The sequence below is a fragment of the Buteo buteo genome, unplaced genomic scaffold (assembly GCF_964188355.1).
Source record: "Buteo buteo unplaced genomic scaffold, bButBut1.hap1.1 HAP1_SCAFFOLD_360, whole genome shotgun sequence".
NCBI classification, from domain to species: Eukaryota; Metazoa; Chordata; class Aves; order Accipitriformes; family Accipitridae; genus Buteo; species Buteo buteo.
Window position 1 is genome coordinate 1 of NW_027439524.1, and position 18,466 is coordinate 18,466.

The 18,466-nt window shown below is 66.7% G+C and overlaps 1 protein-coding gene across 1 annotated transcript; it reads left to right on the forward strand.

The window, feature by feature from the left end:
- Positions 1 to 755: 755 nt before the first annotated feature.
- On the forward strand, positions 756 to 17,677 carry LOC142028425 (glutamate receptor ionotropic, kainate 5-like). Its single transcript, XM_075022290.1, is given in 21 exon segments — positions 756 to 771; positions 1,400 to 1,485; positions 1,487 to 1,565; positions 1,824 to 1,921; positions 2,378 to 2,543; positions 3,864 to 4,042; positions 5,530 to 5,583; positions 5,693 to 5,854; positions 8,058 to 8,210; positions 8,836 to 8,940; positions 9,170 to 9,277; positions 10,427 to 10,621; positions 12,313 to 12,426; positions 12,541 to 12,650; positions 13,678 to 13,851; positions 13,953 to 14,118; positions 15,450 to 15,675; positions 15,794 to 15,922; positions 16,006 to 16,127; positions 16,376 to 16,733; positions 17,649 to 17,677. Coding segments are annotated over 21 exon segments (2,829 nt in total).
- Positions 17,678 to 18,466: the final 789 nt, after the last annotated feature.

Sequence of the window (18,466 nt, forward strand, 5' to 3'; positions counted from 1 at the left end):
GGGGTATGGGAGATGGGGGGCGTGGGGGTCATGTGGGGACATGGGGGTCACAGAGGGTATGGGGAGATGGGGGGCATATGGGGACATGGGGGGACTTATGGGGTCGTGGGGGTCATGGAGGGTGTGGGGGGGCATGGGGGGGCATGGGGAGATGGGGAGGTCATGGGGGGTCATGGGGGATATATGGGGTCATGGGGGTATGGGGAGATGGGGGGCATATGGGGTCATGTGGGGACATGGGGGTCATGGAGGGGACGGGGGCGTGGGGGGACATGGGGGACTTATGGGGTCATGTGGGTCATGGAGGGTGTGGGGGGGCATGGGGGGTCAGGGGGAGATGGGGGGTCATGGGGGGGTCATGGGGGATATATGGGGTCATGGGGGTATGGGGAGATGGGGGGCATGGGGGTCATATGGGGACATGGGGGTCATGGAGGGGACGGGGGCGTGGGGGGGGCTTTGGGGTCATGGGGGTCGTGGGGGGTACAGGGGTCAGGGGGGGTCGTGGGGGGTACAGGGGTCGGGGGGGTCATGGAGGGTAAGGGGGGGCACGGGGGGGCATGGGGAGACATAAGGCGGGGGGGGACGTGGGGGATATATGGGGTCACGGGGGGGTATGGGGAGATGGGGGGCATATGGGGACATGGGGGGACTTTGGGATCATGGGGGGGCATGGAGGGTGTGGGGGGGCATGGGGGGGCATGGGGGTCACGGAGGGTATGGGGAGATGGGGGGCATAGGGGTCATGTGGGGACATGGGGGTCACGGAGGGTATGGGGGCGTGGGGGGCATACGGGGACATGGGGGGACTTATGGGGTCGTGGGGGGTCATGGAGGGTGTGGGGGGGCATGGGGGGTCAGGGGAGATGGGGGGTCATGGGGGGGTCATGGGGATATATGGGGTCATGGGGGGTATGGGGAGATGGGGGGCATGGGGGTCATGTGGGGACATGGGGGTCACGGAGGGTGTGGGGGCGTGGGGGGGCATACGGGGACATGGGGGACTTATGGGGTCATGTGAGGTCACGGGGGCATCGGGGTCATGGGGGGACATGGAGGGTGTGGGAGCGTGGGGGGGACATGGGGGGACTTACAGGGTCATGGGGGGTATGGGGGGGTCAGGGGGAGATGGGGGCATGGGGGGTCATGGGGGGACATGGGGGGGTCATGGGGAGATGGGGGGCATATGGGGTCATGGAGGGTGTGGGAGGGTATATGGGGACATGGGGGGGCCCAGAGGGGATTTAGGGAGCGCTGGGGGGGGGGCACAGTGGGGTTATACGAGGACACAGCGCACGGGGTCACAGGGGGAGGGCACATGGGGGGCTATGGGGGACATTGGGGGGGGGGCTGCTGTTGCCACCCCCTCCCCAAATCCTGTGCCCCCCCCCCCCCTCAGCCGCCATCCTGGACGAGCGGTCGGGCTGCGGGCGGGGGGAGCGGCTGGCGCTGGCGCTGGCGCGGGAGCACGTCAACGGCATTTTGGGGGACCCCCGCCCGCGCCCGCCTGGAGGTCGACATCTTCGAGCTGCAGCGCGACAGCCAGTACGAGACCACCGACACCAGTGAGCGCACGAGGGCCCGCGCACGGGGGCACGAGGGCGTGCGCGGGGCGGGCGTGCGAGGCACGCGGCCGTGCGAGGCGCGCGCGCGCCCGCGTGCGACGCACGGCGGCCGTGCGACGCGTGGCCGTGCGACGCGCGGCCGTGCGACGCGCGGCCGGGCGTGGGGGGCCGGGCGACGCGCGTGTCCGACGCGTAGCCGTGCGAGGCGGGCGTGCGAGGCCCCCGTGCACCCACACGCCCCCCCCCCCCCCCCCCCAGTGTGCCAGATCCTGCCCAAAGGCGTCGTCTCGGTGCTGGGTCCCGCGTCCAGCCCCGCCGCCGCCTCCACCGTCAGCCACATCTGTGGGGAGAAGGAGGTGAGGGGGGGGGGGTGGTTGGACCCCCCCAGACCCCCCATTCCCCCCAAATCCCCTCCGGGACCCCCCTATTCCCCCCCCAGCACCCTCAGACCCCCCCCAGTGCTCCCCATTCCCCCGTGCCCCCCCATTGATGGTGACCCCAGGTCCCCTCGTATCCCCCCCCCCCGTGCCCCCCCGTTGTGGTGACCCCACGTCCCCCTGTGACCCCAGGCTGAGGGTGACCCCCCGTCCCCCTGTGACCCCCAGGTCCCCCCCATTCCCCTGTGCCCCCCCCACATCCCCCAGTGCCTCCCAGCTGATGGTGACCCATAGGTCCCCCATAACCCCCCCCGTATCCCCCTGTGCCCCCAGACCCCCCCCCGCCCCAAATTCCCCGTATCCCTCCAAATCCCCATATCCCCCTCTATCCCTTCCTGCCCCCTCCCATCTGACAGTGCCCCCCCCCCCCCCCAGATCCCCCACATCAAGGTGGGCCCCGAGGAGACCCCCCGGCTGCAATACCTGCGCTTCGCCGCCGTCAGCCTCTACCCCAGCAACGAGGACGTGAGCCTGGCCCTGGGCCACATCCTGCGCAGCTTCCGCTACCCCGCGGCATCCCTCATCTGCGCCAAGGCCGAGTGTAGGGGGGCACGGGGGCGGCAGGGGGGGCTCACGGGGATGGGAGGGGGGGTATCGGCTATGGGGAGGGGGTGTCAGGGCGTGGGGAGGGGGATGCAGGATGTAGGGATGGGGATGCAGGGCACGGGAATGGGGTACCGTGATGTGGGGAAGGGGTGTCAGGGCGTGGGGAGGGGGCACGGGCCATGGGGAGGGGGCACCGGATGTGGGGAGGGGGCACTGGGATGTGGGGAGGGGGTACCAGCTATGGGGAGGGGGTGTCAGGGCATGGGGAGGGGGATGCAGGATGTAGGGATGGGGATGCAGGGCACGGGGATGGGGTACCGTGATGTGGGGAAGGGGCGTCAGGGCGTGGGAAGGGGGCACTGGGATGTGGGGAGGGGGCATGGGCCATGGGGAGGGGGCACCAGGGCATGGGGAGGGGGATGCAGGATGTCGGGATGGGGATGCAGGGCATGGGGATGGGGTACCAGGGGCACGGGGATGGGGTACCGTGATGTGGGGAAGGGGCGTCAGGGCGTGGGGAGGGGGCACGGGCCATGGGGAGGGGGCACCGGGATGTGGGGAGGGGGTACCAGGAGCATGGGGAGGGGGCACAGGCCAGGGGGAGGGGGCACCGGGATGTGGGGAGGGGGATGCAGGATGTAGGGATGGGGATGCAGGGCACAGGGATGGGGTACCGTGATGTGGGGAAGGGGCGTCAGGGCATGGGGAGGGGGCACCGGGATGTGGGGAGGGGGTACCAGGGCATGGGGAGGGGGCACCGGGATGTGGGGAGGGGGTACCAGCTATGGGGAGGGGGTGTCAGGGCATGGGGAGGGGGATGCAGGATGTAGGGATGGGGATGCAGGGCGTGGGGATGGGGTACCAGGGGCACGGGGATGGGGTACCGTGATGTGGGGAAGGGGCGTCAGGGCGTGGGGAGGGGGCACGGGCCATGGGGAGGGGGCATGGGCCATGGGGACGGGGCACCAGGGTGTGGGGAGGGGGTACCAGGGCATGGGGAGGGGGCACAGGCCATGGGGAGGGGGCGTGGGGGCGCAGGGACGGGGATGCAGGGTGTGGGGTGGGGGCGTGGGGGCAGAGGGATGGGGTACCGAGGCGTGGGGAGGGGGCACAAAAGGGATGCAGGGGGGCACAGGGATGGATACGGGTCATTTGGATGGGGGTCCCCGAGGCTGGGCGCAGGGACAGGGGTGACGCTGCGGGGTGCGAGGGCTGCGCCGGGGTTTGGGGTCCGTGCGGTCGCCTCGGGGGTCCCGGCAGCACCCTGGGGTGCTCCCCCACCCCCCTCTGGACCCCCCCCCCCCCCCCCCCCCAGGCCTGCTGCGGCTGGAGGAGCTGGTGCGGCAATTCCTCATCTCCCGCGAGACCCTCTCGGTGCGGATGCTGGACGAGGCGCAGGACCCCACGCCGCTGCTGAAGGAGATCCGCGACGACAAGATCACCACCATCATCATCGACGCCAACGCCTCCGTCTCCCACCTCGTCCTCAGCAAGGTGGGCCGGGGCGGGGGGAGGGGGGGGGTGGTCCGTGGGGCTGGGGGCTTGGGGGGCTTGCGCTCGTGGGGTAGGACAACATAGGGAGCTTGGGTCATGGGGCTGGGGGCTTTGGAGGGCTGGGGGCTTGGGGGTTTGGGGCTATGAGGCTGGGGTCTTGGGGGGCTGGGGGCCATGGGGCTGGGGGCTTGAGGGGCTGGGGGCTTGGGGGTCTTGCACCATGGGGTAGGACACCATAGGGAGATTGGGTCATGGGGCTGGGGGCTTAGGGGGCTGGGGGCTTGGGGGTTTGGCACCATGGGGCTGGGGTGTTGGGGGGCTTGGGGTCCATGGGGCTGGGGGCTTGGGGGTCTTGCACCATGGGGTAGGACACCATAGGGAGCTTGGGTCATGGGGCTGGGGGCTTTGGAGGGCTGGGGGCTTGGGGGGATGGGGGCCATGGGGCTGGGGGCTTGGGGGTTTGGGGGCTTGGGGGTTTGGGGCCATGGGGCTGGGGGCACAGGGGGCTGGGGTCCATGGGGCTGGGGGCTTGAGGGGCTGGGGTCTTGGGGGTCTGGGGTCTTGGGGGGCTGGGGGCCATGGGGCTGGGGGCTTGGGGGCCTTGTGCTTGTGGGGTAGGACACCATGGGGAGCTTGGGTCCATGGGGCTGGGGGCTTTGGGGGGCTGGGGGCTTGGGGGGATGGGGGCCATGGGGCTGGGGACTTTGGGGGTCTGGGGGCTTGGGGGTCAGGGGTCTATGGGGCTGGGGGCTTGGGGGTCTTGCGCTCATGGGGTAGGACACCATAGGGAGATTGGGCCATGGGGCTGGGGGCTTTGGGGGGCTGGGGGCCTGGGGGTTTGGGGCCATGGGGCTGGGGGCATGGGGATCGGGGGGCCATGGGGTTGGGGTCTTGGGGGGCTTGGGGTCCATGGGGCTGGGGGTTTGGGGGTCTTGCGCTCATGGGGTAGGACACCATAGGGAGCTTGGGTCATGGGGCTGGGGGCTTGGGGGGCTGGGGGCCATGGGGCTGGGGTCTCGGGGGCTGGGGGCATGGGGGTCGGGGGGCCATGGGGCTGGGGGCTTGGGGGGGCTTGTGCCATGGGGCTGGGGGCTTGGGGGTCTTGCACCATGGGGTAGGACACCATAGGGAGCTTGGGTCATGGGGCTGGGGGCTTGGGGGGCTGGGGGCCACGGGGCTTGTGTCCATGGGGCTGAGGGCATGGGGGGCTGGGGGCCATGGGGCTGGGGGCTTGAGGGGCTGGGGTCTTGGGGGTTTGGGGCCATGGGGCTGGGGGCTTGGGGGTCTGGGGTCTTGGGGGGCTGGGGGCCATGGGGCTGGGGGCTTGGGGGTCTTGCACCATGGGGTAGGACACCATAGGGAGCTTGGGTCATGGGGCTGGGGGCTTTGGGGGGCTGGGGGCCATGGGGCTGGGGGCTTGGGGGGCTGGGACGCCGTGGGGCAGAGCCCCCCTCTCCCCCCCCCAAAACCCCCCCAACCCCCCCCAGGCCTCGGAGCTGGGCATGACGTCGGCTTTCTACAAGTACATCCTGACCACCATGGTGAGCCGGGACCCCCCCCCCCCCCCCCCCAAAACCCCTCATGATGGTGCCGGGACCCCCCCTGACCTCTCTCATGGCCCCCCCCCCGGGACCCCCCCCCCCCCCCCAGGATTTCCCGCTGCTGCGGCTGGACGCGCTGGCGGACGCCCCCTCCACCGTCCTGGGGTTCTCCATGTTCAACACCAGCCACCCCTTCTACCTGGAGTTCGTCCGCAGCCTCAACATGTCCTGGCGCGAGAACTGCGAGCTCAGCCCCTACCCCGGACCCGCGGTGAGGGGGGACACCCCCCCCCCCAAAAAAAAAAAAACCAAAAAAAAACCCAGGGGTGGGACCCCAAAACTGGGGAGGGACACCAAACCCCCAGGGGGACGCCGAAACTTGGGGAAACGCAAGGATCTGGGGGGAGATGGGGGACCAAAACCCAGGGGGGGACACCAAAACCCGGGGGAGGGACCCCAAAACCCAGGGGAGGGACCCCAAAACCCCACAGGGACCCCAAAACCCAGGGGAGGGACCCCAAAACCCCACAGGGACCCCAAAAGCCCAGGGGGACACCGAAACTTGGGGAAAGCCAAGGATCTGGGGGGAGATGGGGGGAGATGGGGGACCAAAACCCAGGGGGGGACACCAAAACCCGGGGGAGGGACCCCAAAACCCAGGGGAGGGACCCCAAAACCCCACAGGGACCCCAAAACTCAGAGGGGACCCCAAAACCCCACAGGGACCCCAAAACCCAGGGAGGGACCCCAAAACCCCATGGGGACCCCAAGACCTTGGGCAAACCCAAGCATCTGGGGGAGCTGGGGGAAGAGGGGACACCAAAACCCAGGGGGGACCCCAAAACCCAGGGGAGGGACCCCAAAACCCCACAGGGACCCCAAAACCCCAGGGGGACACCGAAACTTGGGGAAAGCCAAGGATCTGGGGGAGATGGGGGAAGAGGGGGGACCAAAACCCAGGGGGGGAACAAAGCCCAGGGGAGGGACCCCAAAACCCAGGGGAGGGACCCCAAAACCCAGGGGAGGACCCCAAAACCCCACAGGGACCCCAAAACCCCAGGAGGACCCCAAGACCTTGGGGAAACCCAAGGATCTGGGGGAGCTGGGGGAAGAGAGGACCCCAAAACCCAGGGGAGGGACCCCAAAACCCCAGGGGGACCCCAAAACCTTGGGGAAACCCAAGCATCTGGGGGAAGAGGGTACCCCGATAACCTGGGGGAGGACCCCAAAACCCCATGGGAGTCCTCAAACCCCAGGGGGGACCCCAAAACCTGGGGAGAACCCCGGACCTGGAGGAGCTGGGACTTACACTGTCCCCATGTCCCCCCCATGTCCCCCATGTCCGTCTGTCCCCATCCCACCCCCGTCTCCCCCCGCCCTCCCCATGTCCCCCCATCCCCTTGTACCCCCATATCCCCCGGTCCCCTTGTTCCCACCGTGTCCCCATCCCCATCCCTATGTCCCCGTGTCCCCCCCATCCCTCCCATGTCCCCCTGTCCCCCCCATGTCCGTCTGTCCCCATCCCACCTCCATGTCCCCCCATCCTCCCCATGTCCCCTTGTCCCCCCACATCCCGCATCCCACCCCCACGTCCCCATGTCCCCCCATATCCCCCGGTCCCCTTGTTCCCACCATGTCCCCATCCCCATCCCTATGTCCCCCCCATGTGTCCCTGACCCCCCCCATGTCCGTCTGTCCCCATCCCACCCCCATCTCCCCCCATGTCCCCCATCCCACCCCCATGTCCCCATGTCCCCCCACGTCCCCATGTGTCCCCATGTCCCCCCATGTCCCCCCATGTCCCCATGTCCCCCCGTGTCCCCCATCCCACCCCCATGTCCCCATGTCCCCCCATGTCCCCATGTCCCCCCATGTCCCCATCCCACCCCCATGTCCCCATGTCCCCCCACATCCCCATGTCCCCCCGTGTCCCCCATCCCACCCCCATGTCCCCATGTCCCCCCATGTCCCCATGTCCCCCCATGTCCCCATCCCACCCCCATGTCCCCCCATGTCCCCATGTCCCCCCATGTCCCCCATCCCACCCCCATGTCCCCATCCCACCCCCATGTCCCCATGTCCCCCCATGTCCCCATGTCCCCCCATGTCCCCATCCCACCCCCATGTCCCCATGTCCCCCCACATCCCCATGTCCCCCCGTGTCCCCCATCCCACCCCCATGTCCCCATGTCCCCCCATGTCCCCATGTCCCCCCATGTCCCCATCCCACCCCCATGTCCCCCCATGTCCCCATGTCCCCCCGTGTCCCCATGTCCCCCCACGTCCCCATGTCCCCCTGTGTCCCCCATCCCACTCCCATGTCCCCATGTCCCCCCACGTCCCCATGTCCCCATGTCCCCCCATGTCCCCATGTCCTCATGTGCCCCCATGTCTCCCATCCCACCCCCACGTCCCCATGTCCCCCCACGTCCCCCCGTCCCACCCCTCACGTCCCCGCCGTGTCCCCCCCCCAGCTGTCGGCGGCGCTGCTCTTCGACGCGGTGCACGTGGTGGTGGGGGCCGTGCGGGAGCTGAACCGCAGCCAGGAGATCGGGGGGCGGCCGCTGGCCTGCGCCTCCCCCAGCATCTGGCCCCACGGCACCAGCCTCATGAACTACCTCCGCATGGTGAGGAAAGGGGGGGGCCCCAAAAGAGGAGGGGGGGCCGGAACGCCCCGAACCACCCTGGGGCCCCCACAACCTGCTGGAAGACCCTTAAAACCTTCCTGGGGGGGGTCCTGGAAGCTCCTGGGGGTCCCAAAATAGTCCTGGAGGACCCCAAAACCATCCTGGGGGGGGTTCTGGAGGACCCCAAAAGGTTTTTGGGGACCCCAAAACCCTCCTGAGGGGGGTCCTAGAAGCTCCTGTGGGTCCCAAAATAGTCCTGGAGGACCCCAAAGGGTCCTTGGGGACCCCAAAACCCTCCTGGGGGGGGTCCTGGAAGCTCCTGGGGGTCCCAAAATAGTCCTGGAGGACCCCAAAAGGTCCTTAGGGACCCCAAAACCCTCCTGGGGGGTTCCCAAAATAGCCTTGAAGGACCCCAAAAGGTCCTTGGGGACCCCAAAACCCTCCTGGGGTGTCCTGAAATATCCCTAAAGACCCCCAAAACGTCCTGGAGGGGTCCCCAGACCACTCTAGAAGTCCCCAAACCCTCTCAGTCTCCCTGAGGGGGGATCCCCCCCAAATTTTTTTTGGGGGGTGTCAGTCTTCTTCTGGGGGTCCTGCACCCACCTTGCCCCCCCCCCCCCCCCAGGTAGAGTACGACGGGCTGACGGGGCGGGTGGAATTCAACAGCAAAGGGCAGCGCACGAACTACACCCTCCACGTGCTGGAGAAGGGGCGCGACGGGCACCGCGAGGTGAGACCCCCCCCCAAATTGCAACCCACGTTTTACACCCCCCCACACACATTGCTCCCCCCCCCCCCAACCGAACCACGTTGCACCCCGGCCACCGCACCCAGGGGACCCCCACGCCTCCCCCCATCGTGGTGCTGTGCGCCCCCCCATCGTGGTGCTGTGCCCCCCCCCCCCTCATCGCGGCGCTGTGCCCCCCACCCCGGTGCTGTGCGCCCCCCCCCCCCCCCAGGTGGGTGTGTGGTACTCCAACCGGACGCTGGCCATGAACGCCACCACCTTGGCCATCAACGCCTCCGACAGCTTGGCCAACAAGACCCTCATCATCACCACCATCCTGGTGAGCGGGGCCGGGGGGGGGGTCCTGGGGGGGGGTCTTGCTTTCCGCCCCGGGTTTTCCCCACAATCCCCGTTGGGGGTCATCGGACTCCACTGGACTGTTCCCATTGGGGGTCTGGGGGCCCCCCAAGGGTCTCTGTTTGGGGTCCCACCAGGGGTGTCCATTGGGTCCCATCAGGTCCCACTATTGGGGTCTTCCTTGGGGGGGGTCCTGCTGTGCTCCTCTTTGGGATTCCCTTGGGATGTCTCCATCAGGGGCTCCTGGGGTTCCCATTGAGGCGTGTCCTTCGGGATCTTCATCGCCGCCACCTCCTTGAGATCCGTTGGGGTCTCCGTTTGGGGTCTCCTTGAGATCCCCTTGGGGTCTCCTTTTGGGTTCTCCTTGAGTTCCCGTTGGGGTGTCGCCACTGGGGTCTCCATCACCGTCCACTCGAGGTCCCCTTGGGATTTCCACCTGGGGTTCCGTTGGAGTGTCCCCATTGGGATCTCCTTTGGGGTCCCATTGAGACCTCCATTGGGTTCCCCTCGAGTCCTCCATTGGGTTCCCCTCGAGGTCTCGGCTGCTGTCCTCTCGGGGTCCCCTTCGAGTCTCCATCTGGGGTCCTCTTGGGGTCTTCAGCTGTTGGACTCCCATTGGGGTCCCCTCGGGTTCTCCATTGGCATCTCCTTTGGGATCCCATATCTCCATGGGGTTCCTCCTTGGGTTCTCCGTTGGCATCTCCTTTGGGATCCCATATCTCCAGGGGGTTCCTCCTTGGGTTCTCCGTTGGCATCTCCTTTGGGATCCCATATCTCCAGGGGGTTCCTCCTTGGGTTCTCCGTTGGCATCTCCTTTGGGATCCCATATCTCCAGGGGGTTCCTCCTTGGGTTCTCCGTTGGCATCTCCTTTGGGATCCCATATCTCCAGGGGGTTCCTCCTTGGGTTCTCCGTTGGCATCTCCTTTGGGATCCCATATCTCCATGGGGTTCCTCCTTGGGTTCTCCGTTGGCATTGCCTTTGGGTCCCATATCTCCATGGGGTTCCTCCTTGGGTTCTCCGTTGGCATTGCCTTTGGGTCCCATATCTCCATGGGGTTCCTTCTTGGGTTCTCCCTTGCTGCCCAGCCGCGTTCCCCACCCTGACGCCTCCACCCCCTCCCCATCCCGCAGGAGAACCCCTACGTGATGCGGGTGGGGGGCGCGGGTGGCCCCGAGCGCTACGAGGGTTTCTGCGTGGACATGCTGCAGGAGCTGGCGGGGCTCCTCAAATTCCGCTTCCACATCAAGCTGGTGGAGGACGGGCTCTACGGGGCGCCCGAGCCCAACGGCTCCTGGACCGGCATGGTGGGCGAGCTCATCAACCGGGTACGTGGGGCAACTTGTTGCCAGGGGGGGGCCACTGTGGGGACTTGGGGGTGTCCTGGGGCAGGTTATGGGGGGTTTTGGGGTGTCCTGGGGGAGGTTTGGGGTGTCCTGGGGCAGGTTATGGGGGGGTTTGAGGTGTCCTGGGGCAGGTTTTGGGTGGTTTGGGGTGTCCTGGGGCAGATTATGGTGGGGTTGGGGGGTTTGGGAGTGTCCTGGGGCAGGTTTGGGGGGGTTTGGGGGTGACCTGGGGCAGGTTTTGGGGTGTCCTGGGGCAGATTATGGGGGGGGTTGGGTGTTTCGGGGGCATCCTGGGGGAGGTTTGGCGGTTTGGGGGTGTCCTGGACAGGTTATGGGTGGGTTTGGGGGTGTCCTGGGGCAGATTATGAAGGGTTTGGGGGTGTCCTGGGGCAGGTTTTGGGGTGCCCTGGGGCAGATTATGGGGGTTTGGGTATTTCAGGGGCATCCTGGGGCAGGTTATGGGGGGTTTTGGGGTGTCCTGGGGGAAGTTTGGGGGGTTTGGGGTGTCCTGGGGCAGATTATGGGGGGTTTGGGGAGTGTTATGGGGAGTTTGGGAGGTTTGTGGGTGTCCTGGGGCAGGTTTGTGGGTGTCCTGGGGCAGGTTTTGGGGTGTCCTGGGGCAGGTTATGGGGGGTTTTGGGGTGTCCTGGGGCAGGTTATGGGAGGTTTGGGGTTTTTTGGGGTGTCCTGGGGCAGGTTTGGCGGTTTGGGGGTGTTCTGGGGCAGGTTTTGGGGTGTCCTGGGGCAGATTATGGTGGGGTTGGGGGGTTTGGGAGTGTCCTGGGGCAGGTTTGGGGGGGTTTGGGGATGTCCTGGGGCAGGTTTTGGGGTGTCCTGGGGCAGGTTATGGTGGGGTTGGGGGGTTTGGGGGTGTCCTGGGGCAGGTTTTGGGGTGTCCTGGGGCAGATTATGGGGGGGTTGGGTGTTTCGGGGGCATCCTGGGGCAGGTTATGGGGGGTTTTGGAGTGTCCTGGGGCAGGTTTTGGGGGTTTTGGGGTGTCCTGGGGCAGGTTTTGGGGGGTTGGGGGAGTGTTATGGGGAGTTTGGGGGTTTTTGGGGTGTCCTGGGGCAGGTTATGGGGGGTTTTGGGGTGTCCTGGGGGAAGTTTGGGGGGTTTGGGGTGTCCTGGGGCAGATTATGGGGGGTTTGGGGAGTGTTATGGGGAGTTTGGGAGGTTTGTGGGTGTCCTGGGGCAGGTTTTGGTGGGTTTTGGGGTGTCCTGGGGCAGGTTATGGGGAGTTTGGGTGTTTTGGGGTGTTCTGGGACAGGTTATGGGGGGTTTGGGGTGTCCTGGGGCAGATTATGGGGTGTCCTGGGGCAGGTTATGGTGCATTTTGGGGGGTTTGGGGGTGTCCCGGGGCAGGTTATGGGGGTTTGGGGGAGTCCTGGGACAGGTTATAGCATGTTTGGGGGATATTTGGGGTGCCCTGGGGCAGATTATGGGGTGCAGGGGTGTTGAGGAGCAGCCTATGGGGGGGGTTTGGGGTACAGGGGGTGTCCTGGGGCATCCTATGGATGTTTCGATGTATGGAGGTGCCCAGGGGCATCCTATGAGGGTTTTGGGGGGGCTCTGTAACCCTGGGGAAGGTTTTGGGGGGGTCTTAGGGGAGATGAGGCTACCTGACACCCCCGCTCGGGGGTCCCCCTTGTGCCTGCCCCCCCCCCCCCCGCAGAAAGCCGACCTGGCGGTGGCCGCCTTCACCATCACGGCGGAGCGGGAGAAGGTGATCGACTTCTCCAAACCCTTCATGACGCTGGGGATCAGCATCCTCTACCGGGTCCACATGGTACGGGGAGGGGGGGGGGGTCCTGGGGATGGGGGGGGGGACACACGACGGACCCCAGCGGGGCGGGGGGGGGGGTCGGTGTCACCGCGGGGGTCTCACGCCGTGTCCCCGCAGGGCCGCAAGCCGGGGTATTTCTCCTTCCTAGACCCCTTCTCGCCGGCCGTCTGGCTCTTCATGCTCCTCGCCTACCTGGCCGTCAGCTGCGTCCTCTTCCTGGCCGCGCGGTGAGGGGGGGGGGGGGCACCCCAAAATATACCCCCCCCCCCCCAGGTCCAGGGGGGAACCTGAAGGACCAGCCCCCAGGGCCACCCAAAAATACCCCCCCCCCCTCCCCAAGACCCTTGGGGTAATGCCCCCAGACCCCAAGGGCACCCCAAAATACCCCCCCCCCCCCAGACCCTGGGTGACACCAAAAATTCGCCCCCACCAGACCCTGGGGCACCCCCAATTCTTCCCCCCCACCGTGGGTACCCAAAATCCAGGGTTAGGGGGGTGCAGGGAGGACCCCTATGGGGTCACAGCTGGGATCTGGGGGTGCAGGGAGGTCCCGGGATACCCCGTGGGGTCAGTGGTAGGTTTGGGGGGGTACAAGGAGCTCCAGGGACACCCTGTGGGGTCAACGATGGGGTTTGGGGGTGCGGAGAAGTCCTGGGGGGGGGGTCAGTGATGGGTTTGGGGGCTTCAGGGAGGTCCTGGAGCTCCTTGTGGGGTCAATGATGGGGTTTGGGGGTGCGGAGAAGTCCTGGGGGGGGGGTGAATGATGGGTTTGGGGGCTGCAGGGAGGTCCTGGAGCTCCTTGTGGGGTCGATGATGGGGTTTGGGGGTGCGGAGAAGTCCTGGGGGGGTCAGTGATGGGTTTGGGGGCTGCAGGGAGGTCCTGGAGCTCCTTGTGGGGTCGATGATGGGTACAAGGAGCTCCAGGGACACCCTGTGGGGTCAACGATGGGGTTTGGGGGTGCAGAGAAGTCCTGGAGCTCCTTGTGGGGTCGATGATGGGGTTTGGGGGTGCGGAGAAGTCCTGGGGGGGGGGTCAGTGATGGGTTTGGGGGCTGCAGGGAGGTCCTGGAGCTCCTTGTGGGGTCGATGATGGGTTTAGGGGGTACAAGGAGCTCCAGGGACACCCTGTTGGGTCAACGATGGGCTTTGGGGGTGCAGGGAGGTCCTGGGACACCCTGTGGGGTCTCCGGGGCATGGAGGGGGGGGTGGAGGCCGGGGGGGGGTCCCTCATGGTGTCCCCCTCCCCACCCCCAGGCTGAGCCCCTACGAGTGGTACAACCCCCACCCCTGCCTGCGGGAGCGGCACAACCTCCTGGAGAACCAGTACACCTTGGGCAACAGCCTCTGGTTCCCCGTGGGGGGCTTCATGCAGCAGGGCTCCGAGATCATGCCCCGCGCCCTCTCCACCCGCTGCGTCAGCGGGGTCTGGTGAGACCTGGGGGGGGTCCGTCGGGGCGGCCCCGGGGCAGCTGGCCTCGGAGAATGTCCACCGACACCCCCCCCGCCCCGCCCCGGGGCTATTCCTCCAGGTGGGCTTTCACCCTCATCATCATCTCCTCCTACACGGCCAACCTGGCGGCCTTCCTCACCGTGCAGCGGATGGAGGTGCCCATCGAGTCGGCCGATGACTTGGCTGACCAGACCAACATCGAGTACGGCACCATCCACGCCGGCTCCACCATGACCTTCTTCCAGGTGAGGTCCCGGCCGTGGGGGAGGCTCTGTGAGGGACAGGTAGGGCGCAGCGCACCCACGAATCCTGCGGCCCAGCACCCAACCCAACCCAACTTGGCTCAACCTGGTTCAATCCAACCCAACCCAGATCAACCCAACCCAACCCAATCTGGGTCAACCTAACCCAGCTCAACAAACTTAACCCAACCCAAGCTGGCCTGGGTCAACCTAGATCAACCCAACCCAACCTAGATCAACCCAACCTAACCCAGCTTACCAAACTTAACCCAACCCAAGCTGGCCTGGGTCAACTCAACCCAACCCAGATCCACCCAACCCAACCTAGATCAACCCAACACAACCCAACCTAACCTAGATCAACCCAACACAACCTAGATCAACCCAACACAACCAAACCCAACCTAGATCAACCCAACACAACCCAAATCAACCCAACCCAGATCAACCCAACCCAACCCAGATCAACCCAGCCCAACCGAGATCAACCCAACCCAACCTAGATCAAACCAACCCAACCCAGATCAACCCAACACAGATCAACCCAACCCAACCCAGATCAACCCAACCCAACTCAACTGAGATCAACCCAACCCAACCTCGATCAACCCAACCCAACCCAGATCAACCCAACCCAACCTCGATCAACCCAACCCAACACAGATCAACCCAACCCAACACAGATCAACCCAACCCAACCGAGATCAACCCAGCCCAACCGAGATCAACCCAAGCCAACCCAACCTAGATCAACCCAACCCAGCCCAACCTAGATCAGCCCAACCCAACCCAACCTAGATCAACCCAACCCAACCCAGATCAACCCAACCCAACCCAGATCAACCCAACCCAGATCAACCCAACCCAACCCAGATCAACCCAACCCAACCCAACCTAGATCAACCCAACCCAACCCAGATCAACCCAACCCAGATCAACCCAACCCAACCCAGATCAACCCAACCTAGATCAACCCAACACAACCCAGATCAACCCAACCCAACCCAGATCAACCCAACCCAACCTAGATCAACCCAACCTAGATCAATCCAACCTAACCCAACTTAGATCAACCTAACCCAACCCAGATCAACCCAACCCAACCCAGATCAACCCAACCCAACCCAGATCAACCCAACCCAACCCAGATCAACCCAACCCAACCTAGATCAACCTAAGCTAGATCAACCCAACCCAACCCAACCCGGACCAACCCAACCCAACAGAGCAACCCACCCCTTCCCAGTCCACCCCAGCGCAGCCCAACCCAACTCAACGCAGGCCAACCCAACCCAGCCCCCCGCCCCATGCCCGTCTTCCCCCCCCGCCCCCAGAACTCGCGGTACCAGACCTACCAGCGGATGTGGAACTACATGCAGTCGAAGCAGCCCAGCGTCTTCGTCAAGAGCACGGAGGAAGGCATCGCCCGCGTCTTGAACTCCAAGTACGCCTTCCTGCTGGAGTCCACCATGAACGAGTACCACCGCCGGCACAACTGCAACCTCACCCAGATCGGGGGGCTGCTGGACACCAAGGGCTACGGCATCGGCATGCCTCTGGGTACGGGGGGATGCCGGGGTGGGGTTGGGGAGGGCAAGAGGTGGCCTGACCCCCCTTCCTCCCCCCCCCCAAAAAAAAAACCAAACCTGGTGGAACCCCATCTCCTGTCCCCCTCCAGGTTCGCCCTTTCGGGACGAGATCACCTTGGCCATCCTGCAGCTGCAGGAGAACAACCGGCTGGAAATCCTCAAGAGAAAATGGTGGGAAGGGGGACACTGCCCCAAAGAGGAAGACCACCGGGCCAAAGGTAGGGAGAAAACCCCTGGGGGGAGCCGGGGGGGGGGACACACGGGACCCTCTGAGTGTCCCCCCCCCATGTGTGTCGCCTAGGGTTGGGCATGGAGAACATCGGGGGCATCTTCGTGGTCCTCGTCTGCGGCCTCATCGTCGCCATCTTCGTGGCCGTCATGGAGTTCGTCTGGTCGACGCGGCGCTCGGCCGAGACCGAGGAGGTCCGGGGGGGGCCGGGGGGGGGGGAACCCAGCATCTGGGGGGGGGGGGGGTGACACCAGATTGGGGGGGGGGGGCGGTCAAGGTGGGGCGGAGGGGCGACAACCCACGCATCCGTGGCCGGACCACCCTGGGTGGGGAGAAGACCCAAGCGATGGGTGGTGACTGGGATGAACTGGGGGGGGGGGGGCCCAGGCATCCAGCTGATGCCCCCCCCCCCCCATTAAACACCCCCCCCCCCCCCCCCCAGATCTCGCTGTGCACCGAGATGCTCCGGGAGCTTCGCCACGCCGTCTCCTGCCGCAAACCGGCGCGCGCCCGTCGACGCCGAAGACCCCCGGCACGGGCCGGGGGGGTCGCCGGGGGGGGGGTCGGAGGAGGCCCCTCCCTGCGGGAAATGCGCTTCAGCAACGGGAAACTTTACTCGGGGACCCCCGCCGCCTCGTCCGAAATTGGGGGGGGGGGCACGGGGGGACCCCCCCCCTGCACCCACGTCCGCGTCTGCCCCGAGTGTCGCCGCATCCAGGCGCTGCGGGCGGCCCCCCCGCCCTCCCGGGGGGGACCCCCCCCGCCGCCTCCCCCCCCAGAGGGGGGCCCCGACAACAGGAGTGACATCCCCCCCCCCCAAAAAAAAACCCTCCTTGTACGCCGTGCGTATGCCAGGATTTGGGGGGGGGACACACACCAGGACCTACCCCCCCCCCAAAAAAAAAACCACCCCCCCCTCTGGACTCAGCACCCCACTGTAAACCCCCCCCCCCCCCAAAAACTGCGCTGTGCCTTCCCGGGGGGGGGGAAATGCTGCCCCCCCCACCCTGCCGGGGGGATGGGACCCCCATGCCGTGCCTGGAAGGATTTGGGGGACACCCCCCCCCCAACACTGCGGGGGGGGGGGGCGCAGAGGACGGACCCCACACACACACACACTCCCCACGCACGGACCAGCCGCGGGGGGGGGGGTCGTGGACATCCCCCCCCCCCCCCCCCAGGGACACGAGGGGGGGGTCGGTGGGGGGGGCCCGGCCCTGGGCGGGGGGGGGTCGGGGGAGGATCGTTATTATTAATTATTATTATTAATTTTTCCTTTTTTTTGGGGGTTGGTTGGTTTTGGTTTTTTCCCCCCTTTTTCTTGGGTTTTGGGGTGGGGGGGTGGGGGGGTTGGTTCGGTTCTCGGCGTGACGTCATCGCCGACCCCCCCCCCCCCAATAAACCCAGTCGGACTTTTACGGGAGAGCAGCCCCATCGTCTGCGTCCGCCGCCCCCCCCCCAACCAGTTCCCCCCCCCCCCCCCCCAAAAAAGCCAAACGCGTCCGTTCCTCCCTGCGGCCGCCAGGGGGCGCCCGGCGCCCGGGAAAAACGCGGGATGCAAATGAGATGCAAATGAGATGCAAACGAGCGGCAGGTTCAAAGGGATGCGGAGAAAAGCCCTCCGGGGGGGGGGGGGCTGGTGCAGGGGACTCAGCTCCCCCCCCCCAACCCCTCAAGGTCACGCCCCCCCCCTTTGGTCCAAGCCCCGCCCCCAGTCGATGGTTGCCACGGCAACCAGACATGACGTCACCGGGGACACCGGCGGCATCGGGATGCTCTGGAGGGGGAACCCCCCCCTCCTCATTTCCCCCCCCCCGGGGACCCCCCCCCCCCCTCATCCCGGGGTAGAAAAGCTTTTGGGGGGGGGGGTGTCACCCCACCCCCCCCACCCCAAATTGGGGGTTGGGGTCCCCTATTGGGGGGGGGGTCATATTTGCGGGGGGGGTGTCATATTTGCGGGGGAGGGGGCAATTTGGGGGGGGCAATTTGGGGGGGGGCAATTTGGGGAGGGGGCTCCCCAGTTTTGGGGAGGGGTCCCAGTTCCCCCCCCCCCCCGTTGTGTCGCAGGACAAGGTCACCCCAAGGACATGGGGGGGGGGGCGCGGGGGGGGGGGCGCAGAGGTTCTGGGGGGGGGTTGGTCCCCCCCGTGCCCCCCCCCCCCCGCGGGTCCCGGTTGCCAAGGACCCCCGTTGCCATGGCGACCCCGTTGCCCGGCGTTGCCTTGACGACGGGCGCAGGGATGCTGCGGCGGGGGGGGGGGTCCGGGGGGGGGCAAAGCTCGTTAGCGAGAGCGCTAATTAGGGGCGGGGGGGGGGCAGGATGTGGAGGGGGGGGTCGTGGTGCATTTGGGGGGGGGGCAGGGCTGGGTTGGGGGGGTCATTGGGATACCCGGGGGGGGGAATTGGGACCGCATTGGGGGGGGGGGGCAAATTTTTGGGGGAGGTGACATTGGGGGGGGGCACTGCGGGGGGGGGTGGCGTTGCGGGGGGGTAAATGAGGGGGGTAATTTGGGGGGATGGGGGGGCACTGGGG